General features: G+C 41.3%; 3 protein-coding genes across 8 annotated transcripts; 2 read left to right on the forward strand and 1 right to left on the reverse strand.

Annotated features, from left to right (window-relative positions):
• Nucleotides 1-101: 101 nt before the first annotated feature.
• Nucleotides 102-7,548, forward strand: dnajc18 (DnaJ (Hsp40) homolog, subfamily C, member 18). The gene is made up of 8 exons (XM_063894339.1): nucleotides 102-800; nucleotides 1,676-1,844; nucleotides 1,956-2,101; nucleotides 3,528-3,734; nucleotides 3,981-4,096; nucleotides 4,370-4,479; nucleotides 4,587-4,759; nucleotides 5,742-7,548. Exons 1-8 carry the CDS (start codon nucleotides 674-676, stop codon nucleotides 5,864-5,866), a joined length of 1,173 nt encoding a protein of 390 aa, XP_063750409.1. The 5' UTR covers nucleotides 102-673; the 3' UTR covers nucleotides 5,867-7,548.
• Nucleotides 7,549-8,237: 689 nt separating this feature from the next.
• brd8a (bromodomain containing 8a) lies at nucleotides 8,238-19,872 on the reverse strand. Of its 6 annotated transcripts, none has more exons than XR_010166711.1 (20): nucleotides 19,468-19,871; nucleotides 18,965-19,061; nucleotides 18,271-18,340; nucleotides 18,119-18,168; nucleotides 17,887-18,009; nucleotides 17,705-17,785; nucleotides 17,533-17,597; nucleotides 16,790-16,932; nucleotides 16,358-16,549; nucleotides 15,455-15,545; nucleotides 14,698-14,847; nucleotides 14,186-14,334; nucleotides 13,071-13,557; nucleotides 12,908-12,951; nucleotides 12,512-12,780; nucleotides 12,278-12,370; nucleotides 12,105-12,173; nucleotides 11,109-11,443; nucleotides 10,148-10,192; nucleotides 8,238-9,626 (listed from the first exon to the last, which is right to left on the reverse strand). XR_010166711.1 is itself a non-coding variant. In XM_063894335.1 (20 exons), the coding sequence occupies exons 1-20, from the start codon at nucleotides 19,419-19,421 to the stop codon at nucleotides 9,567-9,569; spliced, it is 2,577 nt and encodes an 858-aa protein (XP_063750405.1). In that variant the 5' UTR covers nucleotides 19,422-19,872; the 3' UTR covers nucleotides 8,238-9,566. The 6 variants fall into 6 exon arrangements, 5 of the variants coding, with proteins under 5 accessions (XP_063750405.1, XP_063750404.1, XP_063750407.1 ...); XM_063894335.1 differs by having other exon boundaries at nucleotides 11,161-11,443; nucleotides 19,406-19,872; XM_063894334.1 differs by having other exon boundaries at nucleotides 11,161-11,443.
• A 2,243-nt stretch (nucleotides 19,873-22,115) lies between these two features.
• gng8 (guanine nucleotide binding protein (G protein), gamma 8) lies at nucleotides 22,116-23,754 on the forward strand. Its single transcript, XM_063894342.1, has 3 exons — nucleotides 22,116-22,262; nucleotides 22,937-23,045; nucleotides 23,425-23,754. Exons 2-3 carry the CDS (start codon nucleotides 22,962-22,964, stop codon nucleotides 23,548-23,550), a joined length of 210 nt encoding a protein of 69 aa, XP_063750412.1. The 5' UTR covers nucleotides 22,116-22,262; nucleotides 22,937-22,961; the 3' UTR covers nucleotides 23,551-23,754.
• Nucleotides 23,755-23,806: the final 52 nt, after the last annotated feature.

Raw genomic sequence — 23,806 nt, forward strand, 5'->3', positions numbered from 1 at the left:
TGTTGTGTATTATAGTCCTTCATATGCGCTTGAATGCACCACAACCAATGCTGGGGTTTACGTCTTCAAATGAAAGACCATGAATGCTGCACCAGCATCAGCTACACCTGCTGATGTTACTCAACTCTGGGATTTCTAAACCTAGTACCGTTAGTTAATAGATCGGGTGAAGGTGTGGTATATATACACTATATTTATTGCTATACAACATTATAAACTGATAACCAAGTAAACACCATTTTAAAGCAATATTAGGGCGGATTTATACAGATTTCAGAGTTTACGCCACAGGATATGACGTCTTGCCTCCACCTCTTGTCCATCACAGCTCAGTGGGTCCAGTTTAATTTAACAGGGTAGCTCGTTTAACACCGCTTAATAAAAACAGACAGCAAAATCAGGGAATTTGTTACCTTTCTCTTTTTAAAAAATGGCCCAGCTGCAGGCCTGTTTGCAGCCTAACAACAGCCGTCTGCAGATCGGATAGTGCGGAGGACTTTTGAGTGACTGCACCTCGCTAGCGTTACGCAGCTGCCTGACACCAAAGCTAATCGGCTATCTCACGTTAGCTGCAGCGGGTCGCTTGGCCATATGATATTGACGCTCAGTGCACAGGTACAGACCTCTAGAGACAGCGATTGGATCAGCAGAATAACCCCCGTTATACGTTGCAATGGACAAAGAAGAAGCAGACCGGCTGATAGAGAAGGCGAAGCTGTGTTTACGGTCAGGACGGAAAGATCGGGCTCTGCAGCTGCTCTATGAAGCCCAGAATATTTACCCCAGCACCCGTGCCAGAGGTAAAATTAGCTGACGCACATTCTGCAATGGCACACTGACTAGCTAACATGGCTCAACTTGCTAACGTACCCCAGCGGATTAACTGTACAAACATGTTTTAACAAAATACAAGATGGGTGCACTGAAATGCTATTTTTAGAGGCAAGCGTTTGCTGTCTTGCTTTAATACATAGTCCTTGTAGGCTGCCTGCTGAAATGTAGGGCTGTTGAGGGCTCCCTCCCCCCTTGCAGACTGCTGGGTAAGGTTAAAATCTGACTGTGACTCTTGTTGTTTATCTTCCCTAATAGCTTTTCAGTAATGGCATCATAACCAGCATATTCAAGCTTTGGTAAAATACTTGGATCTCTGTGTACACAACGTGCATAAGGCAGTTAAATGCAAACTTGTTCCATTGGATAAGTTTTCCGCTTGTGTTGCAAGAAGGGAAAGGCTTGGATGCACAGTGCAATGCAAGTATGTATAAGTGGACCATTTGTATTTAATCAAAAGCCAGTATATATGAGTAATGAAACATGAGCTCATGCCTCAACACACAGCACAAGGAACCAGGGATGTTTTGAATATGGAAAGCATGTGAATAATTAAAGTTGGCCTTCAACTTTACCAGATTGTATTTGCTAACGTCAGATTTGGGGATTGACAACCCTCCTCCACCACTATGAAGAACAGTGTTCATCCTTTCATTTGAGTAACAGGAATAGTATTTTAACTGTTCTGGAGTCTTGTGGTGGCCAAATGCCTAACTGGATACAATACAGGTTTGTTGGCAGCCTGTAACCATGATTTCCTTTCTGCTGTGAGCTTCCTCCGCCATCTTCCTCCATTCACATCTGATCTGTCAGTTGACCTCCGACACTCTGTTTTTGTCCGTAGTGCTAATAGATGCCATAGTGAGGAATGGAGGCACCGCTGCTCCACAATCAAACCACGTTCCCCCGCCAGCAGGCTGGAGAGACGAGGACCTTGGAAACGATGAACCAAGTCGTGCGAGCGTTGATGACAAGAAGAGCTACACCGAGGATCAACGCCAGGGGGTTCTCAGGTAAGCAGTGACTCGAAACAGACGGAATAACCACATCGATGGTTGCCATCACTTTGGCTGTGTTACATGCTATGAAGCACTTGCGTTTTAACATTATTGTCTTCATTGCAGGATAAAGAATTGCAAGGACTTTTATGAAATTCTCGGTGTTACCAAAAATGCCAGTGATGAGGATTTGAAGAAGGCGTACAGGAAGCTGGCCCTCAAATTTCACCCGGACAAGAACTTTGCTCCAGGAGCTACGGATGCTTTCAAAGGTATGAGATTGGAAACTATGACTTTTTGTGTATCTTAAGAAGTACTTTGACCATGTTGCTGGGCACTACTTTGACATAATGAGCCTTTAATTATCCCACAAAATACATATATTTTAATTTAGAGGTCAAGGTCAGTTAAAAAAACAACTCCCTCGCTTGTAGTTGTTTACACATGACACAACGAGCCGGGCAGCAGCTCGACGCTGATGTTTTAGTTTAGAAACTCGTTGTTGAGCTGTTTGTTTATATTCATGTCTGGCTGGGGGATGTGAGGTTCCGTGGATACAGAAATGATATAAAATAAAACCATTTTCATTAAAAAACACGAGACACACACAGATTCAAACACCCTTAATAAGGGTATCATCAATCATAAGCTCCCTCTGTGCAGAAATATGGACAAATCTGTTCTTTCTTACACGAAAACTCGGGATAATTCCTTCTTTTTTTGTTGAATAAGCCTCGCTTTTTTCACTTCTCTACCATGATGGCAAGCAAGATTTTTTCAAGTACTCAAATCTAAACACCTATTCATGAAACATCGTTTTAAATATATATGTTTTTAACAAACCAAGCCAGTAGTAGTTGTCTGTACATACTGTACATGGTTTCATTTGGCAGATAAGAACTGCCAATAAATAATTCAGCATCCATGATGTGGTTCCCACCTCTGGTCGCAAAGTCCATAGGGACTTGGCTTGGGAACCAGAAGGTCACCGGTTCAAGTCCCCGAAAGACCAAGTGCTACCGTGGTGTCCCTGAGCAAGACACCGCTCCCTACACTGCTCCCCGGGTTGTGTACATATGGCAGCCGGCTGCTCCTAACACTAGGATGGGTCAAATGCAGTGTGTAAATTTCCCCTCTGTGGGACAATTAAGACTGTATCATTATCTTATCATTTCCCCAAAATGTAGGCTATAATTACCTACCAAACTGAGTACCACTGTCGTACATTATAATAATAATAATACATTTTATTTATGGTCACCTTTCAAAGCTCTCAAGGACACCTTACAGAGCATAATTAGGAACAAGCAACAACAAAGGTCAAACAGTAATTCCAGACTTAAAAAAACAAAGATTTAAAAACAACAATCAGTTTGGAGTAATTACAGCACAGAGTAGGCCAGTTTAAAAAGGTGGGTTATCAGGCAGGATTTGAAGGTTGAGAGTGAGTCCATATTGCGGATGTCTTGTGGGAGAGAGTTCCAGAGACGGGGGGCAGAGTGGCTGAAGGCTCTTGACCCCCATGGTGGTCAAGCGGGCAGAAGGTACAGTGTGTTGGAAGGCAGAGGAGGATCAGAGAGCACGAGAGGGAGTGTAGGTGTGAAGGAGATTATGCTACGGGACTTCTCTCGGTTGTAACTTTCGTTGCTATGGGCTTAATGAATGCTACAACCACATGTTTCCCTCCTTTTCCAACAGCAATAGGCAACGCATATGCAGTGCTGAGCAACCCAGAGAAGAGGCAGCAGTATGATCAATACGGAGATCAATCTGCTGCTTCGAACGCACCCCAACCCTCTAGCCACAGTCGCCATGGATACTACAGAAGCTTCAACCGAGACTTCGAGGCCGACATTTCCCCCGAGGAACTCTTCAACATTTTCTTTGGAGGAAGATTTCCAACAGGTGAGAGGTGGAGAACAATTTCGGATGAATATCGAATATTTTGACTGATGGTGCACAGCGATGATTATTTTCCTAATTTTTTCCTAATTTTCAATGAAAAACTTTTGACAATCTGTCATTTAAGACGCTTTCTTAAAGGGGCCCTAGTATGCGTCATGCACAAAAGTTGTGTGTAAGTCTTTGGTCTGGCAAATAGTTTTTTTTAATAACTGTAGATGCTGTAAAACTGCACGTGTCTCTCTGCAGGAAATATCCACATGTACACCAACCAGGGAGCCTCCTACTCTCAGTTCTATCAGCCTCGTCGTCGACGTGCTTATGAGAGGCGCGAGGAGGTGGTGGTGGAGGAGAACCAGAGTCAGGTCAGTGAGTCACAAGACGTGAAGACAAATCACAGCGAGCTCTTCCTGTGAATATTCTAGTTATTAACAGAAAAAGAGGGCACTTTTCAACACGGCTGGAGACAGATTCCTGTGATGATGGATTTCATGTCATATTTTTCTTCATCACTGAAGAGCTTTTCTTTTTTTTTGCCTGGTGCTTCAGAGACAGAAGTTCTGTGCTGGAGTGAATCAGTGCAGCCTACATGCAGTATTATATGCTTTGTAATCTGTGCTGATTTTATCTCCCCACAGAACACCTTCACTGCGCTGCTGCAGCTTCTACCTGTGCTGGTGCTAATCCTTATATCAGTGTTTACTCAGATGATGGCCACTAACCCGCCCTACAGTCTCTTCTATAAGCCGTGAGCATTAACCATACTACGGTGATATTTCCCCAAATCCCTGGGATACTCCACGGTTGATTCCATAGTTTTAGGGAACACATTTTAATCCTGTGTTTGGGTTTCAGGGCCATCGGGCTGGTGGTGTCCAGGGAAACGCAGCACATGGGTGTGCCGTACTACGTGGATAAAAGTTTTGAGAAAGAATACAGAGGCGCGGGGCTGGATGAACTAGAGAAGACAATCGAGAGCGACTACATCGAGCACCTGCAGAACAGCTGCTGGAAAGAGAAACAGCAGAGTGAGCGAGCTACTCATCGTGACTTTGATTAAAGTAGATTTAATATGAAGTGCTTTTTATTTTGTCTCCTGCGTTTATAAGCAGGCACTCACATGCATATTTCTTAAAAGTTGCTCACTGTTAAAGGAAGAGTGTCACACTTGGGAAATATGCTTATTCGCTTAAAACGCCGCAGCCAGAAGCTTCTGCAGTCTCGCTGGTTGCCCGGCAACTGGTCCTACCTAAGAAATAGTCCAGCACATAAACGCCCCCCCCCCCCAAGTATAGCACATTGGTATATTAGACTTCATTTATTGTACTGTTCTAAAACACACAAGTAAAAGACTGAATCACATATGTTTTGTAAACCCCTGTACACTTTAACTGTGCATGGCTGCATCTCCATCCATCCATCCATCTTCTCCCGCTTTTCCGTCAGGGTCGCGGAGGTAACCGCTCCAGCAGAGAGCCCCAAACTTCTCTTTCCCTGGCCACATCAACCAGCTCTGACTGGGGTTGCATCTCATTCATTTAAAATTCGTATTTAAAGACTCATTAATAACCACATTTTGACCAGCACTGTCATTTTGACACAGAAAATGACAGCTTTCATATAGGTTGAACCGAAACGAGCAGTAAATGCTAGCCGTTTCGCTGTAAGATATCTCTGTTGGGTAGATTTGGTTACCCAAACGTGGTAGGGAAGCAACGCTGTACCTTTTTTAAAAAGCAGAATATCATTGTTATATAGATGGTACCGTGTTAACTATATATGAACATGACACTGACTAACGAGAAGTGGTTTTTGTTAGCGCAGCATCACGGTGGTCACGCCGTTTCCACCTGATTCAAGTCTTTATGCTAAGCTACGCTAACTGGCTGCTGATTGAGTTTTATTTAACACACTGGCATGAGAATGGTCTTGATCTTTTCATCTAACTCTCCGCCTGAAAGTTATTATGAATGCGGTTCATACATCTGTCTTTTGCTTTCTCCTTTGAAGAATCCGACCTGGCAAACCTCGGGCAGCTGTACCGAGACGAGCGGTTAAAGCAGAAGGCGGAGTCGATGAGGCTGGACAACTGTGACAAACTCCATCGATTAATCGGGCGTCAGAGAGCCAAATGAGGACCGTTTGAGAGGAGAACGTGTTTCTTTGCAGACTTTACAATAACACATTTTATCGAAATGTGTGATTTTAATCTGGCCACTTTGTAAAGAAACCTCTTTTAGGTGCAGCGCAGTCGGTGGGAGATTATGCCACTGGAAACAATGTGCCTTCTCTTCTCTTTGATGGTAGGAAATAAGAGTTGCATGTTAGCTGCCAACCCTGGCCGTGGTGGTGGTGGTGGTAGCAGCATCAGGTGCAAACTCACTGTGGCAGTGTGACGATGTCTCGGAGCCTTTAAACTTTCTTATAGAAATGGCATGACACACATATGGGAGTCTCCTTTTGGGGTTATGAAGGCAGTAGTATGTTCACACGTACATGTTTCATTTGTTTAGGTTTTATTGTATTTATTTTGTTGAATGTTTCGTGTGTCCTGGCTGAAATTCTAGAAGTATTTATTTCTTAGTTAATAGAGTGAATGTTACTTGAGGATCTTGGCTAATCTGTTTGCTATAGGTTCAACAACTTAAATAATACTGTAGTCTTTGGACAAATCGGAGAGCTTCTTTACTGTGAAATGAAGGGCCTTATTATTTATTATTACAGACAAATCAGATTAACTATAATGTGGTTATTTAGGCGATTTGACCTTAATCAATAGTAAAGGCACAGTAAAACATTTATCACTAGCACATTTATCTTATTGTGTTATCTTTAAAGTTGTCCCTGCCCAACAGAATTGCTTCATTTTCATTGGTCATTAAGCTTCCTGTATTCAGGAAGTCTCAGTATTTCAGCTGCAGGCAAATGTGTACGTTTGAGGTTAAACGGTGACTGTTATAAAAAAGAGGGCCATGCTTCGAATAATACATTTGATTTGTCACAAGCAGGGAGTCCATTTCAACCAAAAAGCCCATCACAGTCCTGCACGTGGGTTCTGGTAGATACATGAAGCTCAATTGTGAGCAACATCTGTAGATAAACTGGGCGGAAATGTCATGCAATACCTTCATTTCTTAAAACCGTGCACAAGCTTAAATACTTCTGTTCACGGACCAATGATATCCGGCCCATATTTTATAAATCTTTTATAAATTCTGCACCTTTTAATTTATACAGACGTTTTATAAAGAAGAATCGTTTTGTTTAGAAAACGTTTAAATTGTGTTTGGAAATCCTACAAAATATCTGTGGACATTAATCGGCTCTCTTCCGCAGCTAGGAATCAGAATTGCGGCTTTGTCAGATCTGGTCGGGAGTAGGACGCTAACTTTGACGAGTTGTTTCTTAAATTCTTTACAGATGATTCAAACCCTATACAGACATTAACACTCGTTTCTGTTCCCCTGCCATACTGCCTTCGCTGTTACGTTACAAAATGTTCAGGTTTATTTCAAGCATTTTTAAGTTCTTATTTGATCCCGTGTTCCCTACTGTTGCTGTTGCATGAAACCCTTGTGAGTCTTTTATTAGTTGCATATTTATTTCTTATTGTGAACACATCTTAATGACAACTGACACAGTAAAGGATAATTTGTTAGAATATTCAGGTCCTCACAGTCGCTCACAAACATGTACAAACTTTGCCGTGACACGCAGAGGTCAGGTATTGGTAAGGATTTGGTAGTACACTTAAGGAACACTAAAGAAATCCGTTTTAAGACAAATATACCTGACAATTAAAGATGTAATCAGAATATCTTTTGACTGGTCTGATTTGTTCATTTTGATCGATTCACTCACATGTGACACATCTGTATGTACAACATATCGATGCTTAGTCATTATTGTTCAATATCAGCCTGGACTAGTGCTTTGTTTCAAGGTGATCAGGCAGTGAGTGTCAACCTGAAATAATCCGGTAATTGTTACAATATTTATAATATAAAACTAAACATATGAGCTACTTTACAGCATCTGGAATCACACCTACAGGTAAGCAACAATTAAAGGTTTCTGTTCCAAATAGTTCCCCTCAAACTTCCTTTGCTGTACAACTAATATAACTTTACAGATACCTGGGTTTAATGGAGACATACTACGCTCATTTCCAGGTTCATTTTTGCCTTTACTGGGACATGTCTCCATGCTTTAGTGTTCAAAAAGCTCTTTATGTTTCTCATACTGCCTGTGCTGCAGCACCTGTTTTCACCCTCTGTCTGAAACCAGAGCCCAGTCTGTGCTGGTTGGTTAGCTGGCCGGCGCTGTTGTGATTGAGGTCCTGCCCCTTAGCCTATCACATACAATGTGTTGGAGTTAGCCAATAGAAGCGCAAGTGTTTAATAGTGATGTCACTATGTTGGGAGAACTTTGGGATTTTAGCCTTTGCAGACCATTTACGTGCACTAAGTCCTTTATAACACACTACAGGAAAGGAAAAACTCCCAAAAGCATCATAGGGCCTCTTTAATGGAAATGGAAAAACCTTAGTTTATGGTCATATTGCAATCATGAAGACACGTTCCACATTTAAACAAAACAGCCACACTGTGCGATCCTGAACATGAGCTGGCTTCAATGAAAGCTATGAATATGTTTTAATAATCAGGCCATTTTACATAACACCGAACATGACTAACTAAACGTCAGATGCAGAGCCCTTCCTTATTGGTCTTTCACCAGAGTGGGAGCTTTGTGGGAAAAAAAGCGGGTCCCATTTGTGTGGACATGTTAGACACAGATATTTTAGGCAACACAACACTGTTTCACTTATTTCTCTTGTAGTGCTTGCGTTAATCTGAACAGTTACGAGCCGTTTGGCTTTCCTGAGAACATCTGCATGCTTTCTCCTACCAACACACAGTATATCTAACATCAATATCACGGATGAGGCAAAGCACTTTTGTATTCAAAATGAATAAGGATATTAAATGCTTGCAATAATGTCTAATAGGAAATCTCAATCAATATTCCAATGATCGTCGCTGCCTTGCGTGAAGACTTTTGATTAGGTTCATGGTGACTGCTGCGGTGTGTTTTGAGTCTTTGGGAGACATTTGTGCAAATTCAAGTTTAACATAGTGGGTTGAGGGCTCTTTAAGACGCTTTTATTGATTATACATTTTAAAATCCACAAAACAGTTGAATGACACTTACTCAAAAATACTGACTATGACTTAAAATATTCAATAATGGTATCGTTTCACAAAAATACAGCCACAAATTATCTGTGCATTTTTTTTTTTTAAACAAGAACTCAATTCGTCAAATGATTTTATTCCTGCAATTAAAATGTTTTAAATGATTATGTGCCCCCTCCCTGATTATTCTGGACTTCTAGGTAAATCAGACTCTTTGGCCTCTGGTTTTAAATATCAGTATCAACACGGTATGTCTCTCGAAATCAACCACAAGAATCTCAAGTGCACCCAGGCCTCGTGAAGGCTTCATTTCAGCCAATTTGTAGACAATGAGTGACATTTATCTTTGCTAATACAACCTGATTTAATTTAGAGCGGGCTAAATCTAAGTGATCTGCAGCTACATCTATGAAAGGTATGACCTATTCTCTTGCCCCATTGTAATCTGGGATTATACAGTTTGTAATCCATGTCTGTATGGCTGTCTCAGCGGAAATGAGCCCCAGTCTACCCATACAATTTAGAGTGCAAATAAAGTTTACACTGCATTTAATGCTAAGCGAGAATCCGTGTAACTGACGGAATAAATTCAGTCGTCGTCCCTTTAACTCTGTGGGATCAAACGTTCCGATGCTTTTCATTTCTTCATCTTGAGGTCAGCTTCTATGGCACAACGGCGCCCTCTGGTGCCTCCATCCTGCAGTTAAAGAGAGGAAGACAAAACTTATGAAAGCACATTCAGAATACCCTCGCTTGAAGTGTGTGAGTGCAGCAACTGATGTTCACATAGGGCTGGGAAACAGATCCATGTTATAGAGATTTTTCTGATATGATTTTCCGTAGTTTTGGATGAAATGGAATTATTTTTAAATGATTTAACACACTTTATATTATTATTTGTCTTTACCCACTAAGTCATTATAGCCAGACAAACATTTGGCATGATTCTTTTGTAAATAAGTCCACCCTAGAATATCATCACAGAAGATTTAAAACATACTGTGATATTTAATATACTCCTTAGTGCCTTGGCCTTCATTTCTTGAACAATGTTCCCCTTCAAGAGGTCAATCATGAATCATCATATCTTACAGATGTTTATATTTGTGAGTTTTCCTTTGGTTTGGTATATAAAGCAGCTCTTCTTTTTATTCTGTCTGTGTCAGGGGGAAAAAAAACACCCGAAAGAAAAGGGAACGTCTTAAAGGCGGTACTTACAAAAAGAGAAAGAAGAAAGGCAGGAGAGGACATGGAGACAGTGTCCTGTAGGAGGAAAATGGTTTTTATCAGACCTGCGACACAAAAGAGCACTGCAGGTCGCAAGAGAAAGCAAAATAATACCAAGAAAGACACAACAGAGTTTACAAGGCAGGAGGAAAGGTTGAAATCAAATGTAAGGCAACAAATGACTAGCTGCACTGCTATCACACCACCTCAGATTCTGTTTGATTCTGGGAAGTCTACAGGAAAATAGTTAATTTACCATGTTTCAGCATCTCTATGGAGGCGTTCAATAGGGCGATTTATAGACTGTGTAAAGTGAATCTGTTTCGTTATCAGGTGCTGCTACAAATCTTTAACATCAATATTACTTCACTCACATTATCATGCAAAACGTATGAAATAAAAGTGGACTAAATTAGGATTTTACAATAATCCACTAGTTCTTGTTCATACTGTTGTAAAGACACATGGAAAATAGTTAGAAGAAAGTAGAATGTCAATGTAAAAACGTGCTGTACACTTATAGATAGTTGTCAGTAATGTTCTTAACAGTATTGCATTACTGCCTACCATTTTCCAGAGCATAAATGTTCTGATTTAAATGAAATGTAATGCTTTCCAGTCAACCATTGGTTTGAACCTATATAAAGTAATCACCACAGCGAAAAATGTGTTGCCTTGTTATAAATATGATCAGGCATTCAAAGATAATCCTCCATTGAAGTAGAAGCTGTGAGACATTTGATGAAGAATAAACTGTGACGTTGGTGAATCATTGCATTGGAAACATAATATATGTTTGCTTCAGACAAAAACATTTTCGCCGTGATGGATTACCCACACCTTGATTTTGAAACCAATGGCTACCTGAAAATATTCTAAAAAACTAATGTCATGCTTTGGAAAAATATCAGGCAGATCTACTTTAGGGTCTTCTACCTTAAAGTTGTCTCACCCTTGTCTGTTCTTCAGTACTCTCTGCTTTTGTCAAAATTCTAGTGAAGCACCTTGTCAGTGGAGTCCTGTTTGCGTGTGCTCTCACGGCCCCTCAGGCTCTTGGCGCTGATACCGGACTCCGACGTCTCCATGATGAGCTGGGTAGCCAGATACTGCTGGATCTGCTCCAGGACGTCGCGCTGCATCTCCAGAGCCATGTGGTACACGTCATGATCCAGGCTGTTGTACATGACGGCGTTCTGAAACATCAGCATGATGTCCCTCTGGAACTCAGCGGTGGTGCGGATCAAACCAGTCTCTATGCTCTTTTTAATGGCGGCAAGGTCCATGGGCCTGAAGTGTAGAAGATAGGTGAAAGAGGTCCTCAGGTCTTGTACTTGAGTAAAGTAGAAGTACCAGAGTGTAGGAATACTCTGTCACAGTAAAAGTATTCTAAATGTTCCTCCAGTGAAAGTAGAAAGTACTCTCATCTAAATGTACTTAAAGCAGCGACAGTAAAAGTAGTCATTGTTTGATTGGTCCATTTCAGAATAATATCTCTGATATGTTTTATAATGATTGATCATTAAAGTGTTCTCAGAGCTGGTAAAGGTGCAGCTAGTTTGAATGGCTTTGTATACTGCAGGGTAGCTGCTGGATTTACTGCAGGTGAACTAAAGTCTGATTTAAGGGCTGATTATATTTACCATCATTAATCCAAATCTGTAAAGTAACTAAAGGTGTTAAATAAAATAGTGGAGTAAAAGTACACCATTAAACGCTGAATTGTAGTGGAGTAGAAGTACCAAGTACCTCAAAATTGTACTCAAGTACAGTACTTAAATCTACTTAGTTACTTCCCACCCTGATACATGCCAAAGATCCAAAGTTCTCCAGCTTCTAACGTCGAAAAGTTTATATTTTTGTGATGTGAGACTTTAAGGTCCTAACAAATAACCCTAGAAAAGGGGAAACGGGCATTAAAGGGACCAGGTCAAACACATCCTGTTCTTACCTCTGCACAATACTGTGGTACCCAGGTGCAATTTCATCTGTCACTGGCTGCAGGAAGACATTTGCATACCTGCAACAGGTTCACATAAATAAGGTCTGATCAGCAATGATATAACAAACTCAATTCATCAGAGGCCGAGCAACAGTCATTAGGGTAAATGTAAATATTCAGACCTGTGATTGGCTGCTGCACGCCACACCAGCATAATGGCTTTCTTCCAGATCTTGTGAGCCTGTAGAGCCTCCAGGTCGTCACTGCACAGAGAACTGCACAACAATGCTATGCTAGAAGGTAGTTGTAACTTTATGAGGAATGTGATGACAAGCAGAACCTGATCTGCAGCATGACACACAAATTCATGTAGCCAGTTTGTTCACTCTAGTCGTGCCTGCTTGTGTTTCACTCACAACAGCGACGAGGCAGGGCTGCTGGGGATGGAGTCTGCCGTTGTGTGGAGCTGCAGAGAAGAGGAGGCCGTGTGGAGGCTGTATCCATCCTCGCTCTCGCTGGCTGCAGGTTCTAGCTCCATCTCGCCGTCTGGCTCTGAAAAGAATCCCTCCACACCATCGCTCTCTTCTTCTCCACCTGCTTCTGGCTCATCAAGCTCATTGTACAGTTTAGTCTCTGAGGCACTCTCTCCTCCCAGAACACTTATTCCATCCTCCGCTTTCATCTCCTGCAAAGGCGGGGAAAGATGCAGAGGGATTCAAACAGAGCCTGCAGTGCAGGAATACTTTGGAACTACGCACTCTGCATTTCATTACAAGCATCATGTTTCGCTCTGGCCTCGTTGGGTGCTATACCTTGCGGTGCCTTTCTGTCAGAGGTCTATCTTCTAATACTGAGTCTGCCGAGATAGTAAAGATGAATAATAAGAAGGAAATGGTTATGCCAAATGCATAGTTGCATGCAAACTGCATGTTATGAAGCAAGTGAATACTAGTATTTATGCTTGGGTGTGCATACCTCCACTGGGTTTTTCAGGTCTGTGCTTCTCACTCTCACATTTTATAGTAACATCCAATGAAATATGTCTTTTGTGGTGCACCAACTCTCCAGTCTCTCTCATTGCCTCGGGCTGTGGAGGTGCCCCTGTGTAGCAACTCTTTGAGCTGTGTGAGGAGGACGAGGAGGAGGACGAGGAGTAGGAGAAGGTGGGAGGAGGGCCCCTTAGTCCCATGGGGAAGGCTGGGAGACAGTTATCTTGACTGTTGCACAGAGAGGAGAGTGAAGCTGAAGCCCCACACTGGGCTTCTAACACTTCTGTCTTCCCCTCCAGGCTACTGTGAAGAGACGAGGACTGTGGGACCCCTGTGGGCACTGCGAGGTGAGACTCATGGGGCTGGAGAGGCCCAGCTTCCCAGGCACCAGACAAAGCATGGCCGTTCTCCTCACATAGTGACAGCGCAGCCTCAACTGCGGCTGCATCCAAAGCCTCTGCAGTCTCCTCTGCCTGTAGAAGGAGAGATATGACTCTAGAGCGTAAAGAATAATTACGGTTTTTCTTTCAATGTGCTATTTCCTGCCTTGTAAATCACAACAGCGATGTTTCCCGTGTGATAACTCACTAGATGACAGAAATTGAATTGACCATATTTAAAGAGGACATATTATGCTCATTCTCAGGTTCATATTTTAATGTTTCGCCTCTACTGGGACATGTCTACTGCCTGTGCTGCAGCACCTCTTTTCACCCTCTGTCTGAAACCAGAGCCCAGTCTGCTCTGATAGGTTGGCTGGCCAGCCCTGTTATGATCGGTTAACCGCTTAGAGAAGTCCGGCCCCTTAGCCTATCACGTACAATGTGTTGGAGCGCTAGCCAATAGAAGTGCACGTGTTACATAATGATGTATTATGTTACAGAAGTAAAGTCCAATGGAGGCATTTCAGGCAGGTAGTGTTTGGGAGAGAAACTCCCTCCACTTTGGGATTTTAGTCTTTGCAGACCATTTACATGCACAAAATCCTATACAACACACTAAAGGAAAGAGACAACCCCAAAAAAGCATAATAAGGCCTCTTTAAAAGAACGTTTAGCTTAGGTTTTTTGAGATGCTTTGAAAATATATGGTACTTTTCACCTTGTCCTCGATTATGGCGATTATGTCCCCCACTGTCTTCAAGTCAAGCTCATCCCCCATGTAGCACACAGTCACGTCCTCCTCTCTGAGCTCTGACACTTTATCCTCTGCAGAGACAGACTGGCATCCAGGACCCGTCACACCCACCTCTGCATGCAGATAACAACTCATTTCAACTTTTGTGTCTCCATGATACACCTTTGAAGTAGCAGGATGGTAAAAGCATTCATCCTCTGCATCACAGCACACCTAATTCAAGCTTTATAATTAGCTTTTAATTCAATTTGATCCACAATTAATCTGAACTCTTGTTTGCTTTTACCTTGGTAAACATTTACCCAGATATTTACATATTTCACAAAATATAGTGGTTTACTTTTTTACATCCCTCCCTTTTTTACATTGACCTGTGTATATGAAAAATAAATAATAAAAATCAAATTTCCGAGCTACAAAACAGGTGAAACTAAGGAAGAGTGGAGGTTTGGGGGGTGGGGTCAAAGTGGACAGACCTGTACTTGCTGAGGCAGGAGAGTCAACAGGCACAGAAGTGGCAGCAGAAAGAGGAGCACTGGAGGCTGAGTCTGCATTGACCATGAACCCTAACGGAGCAGAAAACTGGGCGGGACCAGCCTCCAGAAGACGAGACAACATCGGGGCACCTGCCATGCAAGCATTCACAGACAAAGGAGCGGAGGCTTTGAGCAAAATATATGAGCAAACAGCTTGGACCCGGGCTACGCTGCCTACCTCCACCTGTGCGTGACTCTGAACTGCTGCGGCTCGCACGCATGTGATGTCCAACACAAACATAGTAGCTGCAGTGGCAGTACTATTCAAATCCTATCCTTCTACATTGCGATTAGGAATGTACACCAATAATAGAATCTTTCATTTTATTGAATTTATATTGAATGTTTTTTCGCAATTACATTCAAAGAAATTGCTGGTATGATGTCTAGCATAAAAGCTAATGTGTGCCGTGTTGCGCTAATCTGTTAACATGGAGGCCCAAATGAAAAGAAGGAGGTTTAACACCAGTAGGCAGAATAGCCCGGGATGTAAGACAATAAGAGGACTTCTAAATAAAAACGTATGTTAAAAATCCAATGAGTAAAAGTAAATACACATGGGTTTTTGGTTGGACTTAATATTGTCTTGATTGTAATTTAATCTTATTTCAATTACTTTGTGAGGTTTTTCACTTTGCCCTGGAATTCCTCTTTACCAGTGTTATTGAAATCACAGAAATAAACACAGCCTCTGTACCTGTTGCTTGAGAGATAGGTTGACTAGCCGGAGCCTGCTGCAAGTCGTGTGCTCCTGTCAGATTTCCAGCGGTCACATCACCATCCCCAATCTGGGATATAAACGCAGACATGCATGTCAAACACTTTGGTTTTCTTGTACATAAATTATTATTATTTACCCTGTAATTAAAATACAAACTCACACAAAATAAGTTATGTTAAAGTATGTTTTATATACAGTAGACAAGTGTTTAAATGACAAAGATATAAAGCTAAATGTCTTTGTGATATTTCTGTTTTTTGAGCAGAAAGGGTACAAAAGGAAGGCAAATATCTAGTCAAATATAAACTTCTTCTGACATGTCTGGGATTTCAAAAGAGGAAATAAGAGAGTAGGCTTCACACAAACGGACATTTTAAAAATGCCCTACAGGAAATAGTACTTTTACTATTAAACTTCACACAAACAATCAATAAATCAGATGCAAAAAAAAAATGTAGTGATGTTTTATCTGTCAAATAATACATTTTATTTCCATCAAGACAACATCTTAACTCCATTCAAAAGAAGAGAAATTAAATGAAGACGGCTGTCAAATCTGCAACCAATGAAACTCAGAAATAAAAATAATGACAATGAGATTTCCTCAGATTAAGGAGGAACAAGTGTTATCAAATCCAACCCATTACAATGCAATACATATGCAAAAATGACTCAAATCTTTATACAATCGGCCAAAAAAAACACCACAAAACCAAAACCAGAAAGCATCATGGCAAAAATGTATTAATTACTACTTGCTGAATGCAAACAATCCTTCAAAAAATGAGATGAAGATGGGAGCCGTAAAAAAAAAAACGACAAATTACGAAGCTTGGCAATGTTGGTTTAATACTGGTTTAGAAAGTCCCATCCACATACCAGTCTGGAATTTGTGGCCAAGATACTGCCTTTCTTCAGTAACTCGGACAGGAGTGGAGATGGTGGTGGTGTAGTTTTCTGAACCAGGGGCTTCTTTTGGGTGGGGTCGTCAAGAAATGACCCATGGCTGATGTCCTCATGATCGGGACTAGAAGTTTCAGCAATTGTCATTAATCTGGATGAACCTGAAGCCTAGACAGAGGGAAACTAGATGTCAAATTTACATATCAATTGAGGAATGCTTTAATTGTTCAACTCTTTGATGGAAGTCAGGAAGTTAAGACTGAAATGTTGCATTTTATTTGTGTCCATAGCATAGATTAAATAATTCAATGTGGTACACACTATGCAGCTTCAATTAAAAGATACAAACACCAGCATTCTTATTAAAAAGTAGGGAAGACCTTAAATATTGAACCTTCAGTGGCTTACATTTTTTGTTGATCCAGGATCTAGGGTGGAGCAGTCAAACGGGTCACCTGGGGAGAAGTCCTGGCTCGGGGAGCTGCAGCCTGAGGGCGGATGCATGTTGACACCAGGCAATCGCTTTGGTGTGTTCTTTGCCACCTGTCTGGCTGGAAGAGGGAGGTGCAGCATGGAGAGGGTTTTCTTATCAGTCAACAAAAAAACTGATGTTCAAATGCCTTTTTTCCCCACAGGAGAAATATGCCAAGACTATCCTACTGCCCCTGCTCCCAACTGCCTATCTGCCTACTGTGAGACATATACTGCGAGTTATGATGCTTACATACGACACACACAATGCAGTTTATCACAGTATGTTAACATGCTAACTATGTGCAGCTAACGTTAGCATGTTATGAGTTAAACACGGTAATAACAAACACATTACATACTAAACGTTAGCTCAATAGCTAACTGCTTGATATCAAAAACATGTTGACGTTAGCATGTTAAGAACTTAAGAACCTGATATAAAAATGTGCAAACTTTAGCATTGTTGAGAGAAAAACCAAAGCAATATTGCACCTGCAGAGTTCAATCTGAGATGAACCCATTTGTTTTAGATTTTATAATTCATAAGAGGTTAAAATGGGCGCCCGGTTTTAACGAAATAAGGTTTTTTGAACATTTAGGGAGGTTTCAATTGAACTACTTTCCCAATCTAAATTGTCTATTCATGTTTTTCTCACCCCTTAAAGTGAAGGAAATACCTTGATAAGCAGCATTTGTTCTTTTTCTTTTCAACTCTGCTTCCTCTTCCTCCAGTTTCTTCTTCCTGACAGATAATTGATTTTGCTTGTTAGTGTAATTCAAGAACTTTACAGAAAACAGATGTGCTGTTTCAGTGAACACAGGACAGAAAAAAAGTGTGTTGCTTCTTACTGCAGAATTTCTTGCCATAATACTTCTAGTTTGGAATCTAGGCGTCCTGCTTGAATCAGTTCAGCCTCTCTCTTCAGCTTCCTGTGAAAATGGCACCACTTTAACCAATCTCAGTGACGACAACTATGATGCAGCAACTCTTTTTCACGACAATGTGTTTATGCTCTTGAAGGATTTTGTACCTGTGCTTCTCCTGCGTTTCTTTGATCAACTTTTTTAGTGCATCAATCCTGTCAACTGTCAGCTTGCGTACTATCACGTCCTCCACTGTCTCCACCACTTCACCCCTCTCACCACGCTTCCGCCTGAAGGTAAGAAATGCAGTATTAGTCAGTCTGGCATAGTGTCAATGCAAGGGTCTAGCTTGCATGTCTACAAAAGCATGCTAGAGGTAAAAGTAAGTTATGCACTAACTTTGGGGCCTCTGTTGATTCCAGGAGCTCAGAGTACTTTGAGGCACAGTGCTGTGGAGAGACCAAGGAGCATCAAGAGACCGTACAAAACGTAATGTGGCTAATTAATTGCATTTACTGCAATTTGGTCACTGTACTCTGAATTTGTCATACCTTTTGAGAGAACCAGTCAGGTGGGCGCCCGGGTTCTGCAAATGGTTTGATGGCTCGACTGACAGATACCCTGTTGCGGTGGAGCAATGTTGTAAGACGGTCAAAGATGAAAAGCACATTGAACACTAGCACACAGAAAAAGGCTACCTAGTTATTCTGTCCCAGTTTATTGCAGAACATTTTTCCTCCCAATTCTTTATCTTAAATAAAGCCAGAATGGATCAGGCAACGATGTCGACAGTATGCCCCTCTATTACAGGTAGACAGCTAAACAACCACATGCTTACCTATGAGAGCACAATAACCACAATCATAAGGACACAATATCTGATCTGTAAGGTCATTTTAATTCAAATAAGGAAAGTTTAGAATACTGTAGTTGCTATATCATGGACCACTTGTTCTCAAACTTTTCTAGTCACACCCCCTCAAAAGAATCAGATTGGTATTGGCAACCCGCCACGTGCAAAAGCATTGATTATTTAGAAAATGTCTGCACACTTTGTAAATGCCATTAGTCTAAAAGCCAGTCCCCAGCCAAAAATATGGTATTTTATTCTGATTTTCTTTTCTCCAGAACCATGTGGCTACTTAAAGAAATTAATGTCATAGTGCATTGACACACAGCAAGGATGATGATCATTGGCACCAGTTTTTTTTGGGGGGGGGGGGGGGAGTGGAAATAGAGCAGTACCAGTTCTGGTCTCCACTCTTCATGACAGACGTGGCCAGACACAGCTTCTCCCTCACTGACCATGGCTCGGTTGGTTCAATGACTAGCAGCTTGTGTTCTGCAGAGAAAAATGAACAAATCGTGACAAATGTTAAGCATAGTGTATATTCAACTGATTGCCTGCACAGTGCACTGTTTCTCAGGCCTGGTTATTGTTCTTTTGAGCTTGGTTTCATTGTCATGCTACCAACATGCTCGGCAGTTGACTATAGACTCGCATGGAACTAGCCCACAAAAAGCATGATGTTTACACAGTTGCTGTTAACAGGACCGACCATTAGTGTAAACAAAGCTGTCAACTGTGTAATGGCAGACATTAATCCTTGCAGGCTCCTCTGCAGAGAGCCGAGGCTGCCGTACAGGAAGTCAGTGGGGATAGCATCAACAGACCAACACACTCACCGCTAGCGGATAGCATGCCGTGACATCTGCTAGGCACGCTGCTATGTACCAACGTTACTCACTTCCAACCCCGTTTGCCATCTTCCTGTCACCCCGACATCCCATACATCTTGGAAGATCGAAGCCCAGCAGTAAATAAAACAATGACGAGATCCGACAACGATATACATCAAACGACGGACGTTAACATCAATGACCGTTATCGTTGTTGAGGCTCTGAGGGGGTTTTCTGTAGCTAGCTGAATCACCGCTGTCTGTTAACGTGTCTATTGGTCACTGAAAGATGAACCAAGAAGCTCAAATGCTACATCGGGCGTTAATGTAAAGACTCCTAACGCATCAGGATTTGCTGTAACAGAAACAGTCTGAAGACAACATAAAGCTTACTGTAGCCACTGACGTGTTTTATCATTGTTAGCTAGCACTGTTGGTACACGCCCACCACGGTTCAACACTGGGTGGGTGCTGCTCTGAACCTCAGCTACACCTACACATTATGTTTTACTTCTATTCCAAGCTGCCCCTTTTACAGATATGATATCAAGAGCCCTTTATTACCTCACCTATCATGTAAGAAATATTTGGCGACACTTTAGTGAAATTAGATTTATAGCACTATTATAAAGGTAATGTAAATTCACATATGGAATTGCATGTAAACAGTAAATGGACTGCTTATATAGGTGTATCCAGTGTTTTCGACCCCTCATGCATCCATTCATACAGAGCAAGTACACCTTGCATGCCATCGGGACCAACCCGGGGTTAAGTATCTTCCCCAAGGATACATCAACATGTTGACTGCTGGGGCTAGTTTATATGGAAGACTTGAATGGCAAACAAAGAAATCAAGTATAATACAAAACACATTTCAGTTTTCAATAGTACTGCTAACAATAATATAACTGATGGTGATGATGGTGATGATGATGATGATGATGATGATGATGATGATGATGATGATGATGATGATGATGATGATACTGAGTCTTGGTCAAATTATTCTTTTTGTCTTTAAAAACAAGATGAAATGTTTCTGACTTTTCCAGCCCACATGCAAAATATCACAAATTAAGGCTGGCTGACGAGGCTGTCAAAACTGCAGGAGCGATACTAGAAAAACTGGTTTACCAACCTATGCCTAAGGTGCCGCAAAAATAAACAGCAACAAGGGCTCTATATCGAAAACAGATTGGGCTTAGCTGTAAGTGTAGTGTCAATATTAAATATGTGCAGTTGCCACCTTTACAGTGTTCTGAAACTGTGCCACATATCTCTTGGAGTAAAACAAATGTTGTAGGCTATGTTGATGCACTTGGCAAAAAGTGGTGGTTGTCCCAGTTGACTGCATCCCTCACGTTGCTGACTGTGTGTTTTTTATGAACTGTTGCAATCCCACATTACATATTTACCTTGTGACTTTTTGCTAAATGGTATACACAAGAGGGTACTGATAAATATAGTCTTCAGACAAAAATAAACATGTGTCTACAAGTGGTAATGGGATATATGCAGACCCTCTTCGCTCCCCTCTGGTTTCATTGATCCCATCATGAAGCGTCTGTCATAAATTAACAATATATGTATGAGGAGACATGCTGTTTGGCTCAACGTAGCCGGCAGTATAACGGTTTTACAAAGTAGGACCACATAATCTGTACATCCCCTGCTTGGTTTATGCAACACCACACTGGGCAAATTATCTTTTTGGCCCTCGGCCATGGCGTCAGAGGTTGGTAAGTTCAAGTAACAGCTCTTTCTTTTCATATGGTCCAATAGGCTTCCACAGAGAGAGACCAATTATTAAGGGAAACAAATGTTAATGAGGCACTTGACATTTAGCTCCATAGCACTGCCTCTTTGCCCCCTGCAGCTGTGTGGAATAACTGTCAACTCTACAGGGGAGAAAAAAAAGGATGCCTCATAGAGGAAAGGCTCGAGACAAATAATTCTGCTGTCTGAGAGAAGTCACATCTTGACATAAACCGAATCATTTTCCTCGAAAACGTTGTGTTTTCTGAACCAGGACCCTGACGTATATTCAACATTGTAACCACATTCTGGTGATAATGCCATTTCATTTTTCTACAGTTTGAAAGTAAAATGCTGCACACGTCATATACTGTACATCGCACCTTTAAAGATTGTTTATGTCAAGCTTAACAGGACCCTCTTCAAACACAAAAATGACTGTGACCCAGTGTGAACTTGGAGTACTTCCTTCGTAAATCCGCAAGATGCTCCATGTAACCATGTCAGAGAAACGTGCAGATGTGTCTCAAAGGGCAGCACTGCTCCCCCCGAAATATTACAAAACAAAACTATATGTTGTTGACATTTGGGGGACGTTCACTCTCAACTCTCAACTCTTTCCAAGTATTAATGTTTGCCTTATAATGAATACAACTTGAGATATCTATTATATCCCTTAAAGGCTTTCTCATAATAGTCTAATGCCTTTTGATTTTGCTGTCAGCTGTTATGAAGTAAGATATTTTCTTTTCATTTTATTATAATAAAAAAAGGATATTAGCTTTTTAAATCTTATGGCAGTTTTATACATTACATTAAATGTTTCATCTCACAGCAAAAGCTACTCTGTCATCCCAGGTAAGGGAGTGATAGAGACTCTAGAGATGAAGGTCACGCCACATGTTGCCTTTAACTGCTGCACTGAGCCCATCCTGGGGGCAGAACAACAGTTATGTGAAGGAGGGAAGCTGTCGAAGCCTTCCTCCCCATCTTTGCCACTAATCTCACTTCATGTGTTACTGTTAGTTTTTACGGAGGAACCCCATCAAAGACAAGCTGATTTTTTTCCCCAAGCGCCCAACGGATACCGTTTTTCTGTCTATTGGTGAGTGATGTTGTCCTTTTTTTTTATTAATAATTGATAATATAATAGAATACATCTTGAAAACTGTCTACTTTTGTACAGTTATGAGAAAAATACCATATATTTCAGCTCATAACTGTGTGTGCTGCTCTAGCAAACATAATTCACAAGTATGAATTTCATTAGTAGACAAATTGTATTGATACATTTAATTAGCAGACAATATTATTTTTGGACCTGGATGCTTTTAATTTCTCGCTTTGTAACATATGTAGCAAAAGAGATATATCTTGCATCACCTGAGCAACGTATAAGAAGCAGATTAATAGCAAAAATTACAACTTTCTAGATCTACCGTGTGTTAAACCTGAAAGCAACAAGTTAAAGTTTATGTCAGGTGTATTTACATTCTCAGCTAGTGGATGCCCTCCCCCTGGGAAGCTGCTCTGCCTCCCTCCCTCCCATGCCCTCCTCCCTTGAGACCCTTCCTGTGGCACTTGCAGCTGAGACCCAGGGAGCAGAATTAACGAGCAAATTGAAACAGACTACATCCATGGCACACCTTCATCACATAGTCACATATATGTTATAGCACTTCAACGAGTTTTATGTTCTGTAAAATGTTTACACCACTTTACTGTTGATGCAAACTGCTATTTCCTGGAGATTAACCAACATGTTTTGGTTTGCAACAGGTTGGATAACTCAGAAAGGTGCAGGATGTCCAACAACATGGCCAAGATTGCAGATGCTAGAAAGACGGTTGAGCAACTTAAACTGGAGGTCAACATAGAGAGGATGATGGTGAGTCAGCACATTGTAGAAGTACACATAGCCAATAATACAAGAAGAGTGTGGCCTTCTGGTTGCTTTAATCTCCCTTAAGGAGGGGCAGCTTGGGCGCTTTGTTGATGCCAGTATATGACCGAGCACAAGCTGACCTGAGATTATTTTTATTTTATAGTTTATTGTTCAGGGGCATCTCCATTCGTTTCCCCTTGTACGACAGCTTTAGTTAGATTCAGGATCCTTACTTGTTTAGTCTCGCTAATGAGGAATGTTGATTATACACTCTGAACTAGTTAAAACCTCGGACTACAGTAGAGATCTTCAGAATTGGTCGGGCAAACCGCTGTGTTGCTCCAGAAGTTTCCATCACATCCTCTACTTTTTTTCCATACAGATATCCAAAGCAGCAGCCGACCTGATGGCCTATTGTGAAGCTCATGCCAAAGAAGACCCCCTGGTGACTCCAGTACCTTCAGAGAACCCGTTTCGAGAAAAGAAAATATTCTGTGCTATACTTTAAGCTCCACGTGTGCAGTGTCTACAATTCAGTGTACATTACTTCATGTGTGATTCAAATTCAGCTTTAATGAAATGTTGTTTCAGTTTTACTAATTAAAATAGAATTTTGTTGAGTCATCTGAGGAATGAACAAGATAAGGACGGCAATAAAGTTTTGTCATGAGTGGGTGCAAAGTACATTTTAGCAGGCCGGCACTCCTGCCTCTCCATCTGCACACAGATTGTTTCTGAGCTTATTTATTAACTCAACTGTATGG

The sequence above is a fragment of the Eleginops maclovinus genome, chromosome 11 (assembly GCF_036324505.1).
Source record: "Eleginops maclovinus isolate JMC-PN-2008 ecotype Puerto Natales chromosome 11, JC_Emac_rtc_rv5, whole genome shotgun sequence".
NCBI lineage: Eukaryota > Metazoa > Chordata > Actinopteri > Perciformes > Eleginopidae > Eleginops > Eleginops maclovinus.

Coding starts and splice junctions, on each gene's coding strand:
- dnajc18 (XM_063894339.1), top strand. CDS start 674: ATGGACAAAGAAGAAGCAGACCGGCTGATAGAGAAGGCGAAGCTGTGT. Junction 1,845..1,955: donor CAACGCCAGGGGGTTCTCAG/GTAAGCAGTGAC, acceptor TCTTCATTGCAG/GATAAAGAATTGCAAGGACT. Junction 2,102..3,527: donor AGCTACGGATGCTTTCAAAG/GTATGAGATTGG, acceptor CTTTTCCAACAG/CAATAGGCAACGCATATGCA.
- brd8a (XM_063894334.1), bottom strand. CDS start 19,510: ATGGGATGTCGGGGTGACAGGAAGATGGCAAACGGGGTTGGAA. Junction 16,550..16,789: donor ATCCTGGATCAACAAAAAAT/GTAAGCCACTGA, acceptor CCCTCTGTCTAG/GCTTCAGGTTCATCCAGATT. Junction 12,952..13,070: donor ACCTGAAAAACCCAGTGGAG/GTATGCACACCC, acceptor CTATCTCGGCAG/ACTCAGTATTAGAAGATAGA.
- gng8 (XM_063894342.1), top strand. CDS start 22,962: ATGTCCAACAACATGGCCAAGATTGCAGATGCTAGAAAGACGGTTGAG. Junction 23,046..23,424: donor TCAACATAGAGAGGATGATG/GTGAGTCAGCAC, acceptor TTTTCCATACAG/ATATCCAAAGCAGCAGCCGA.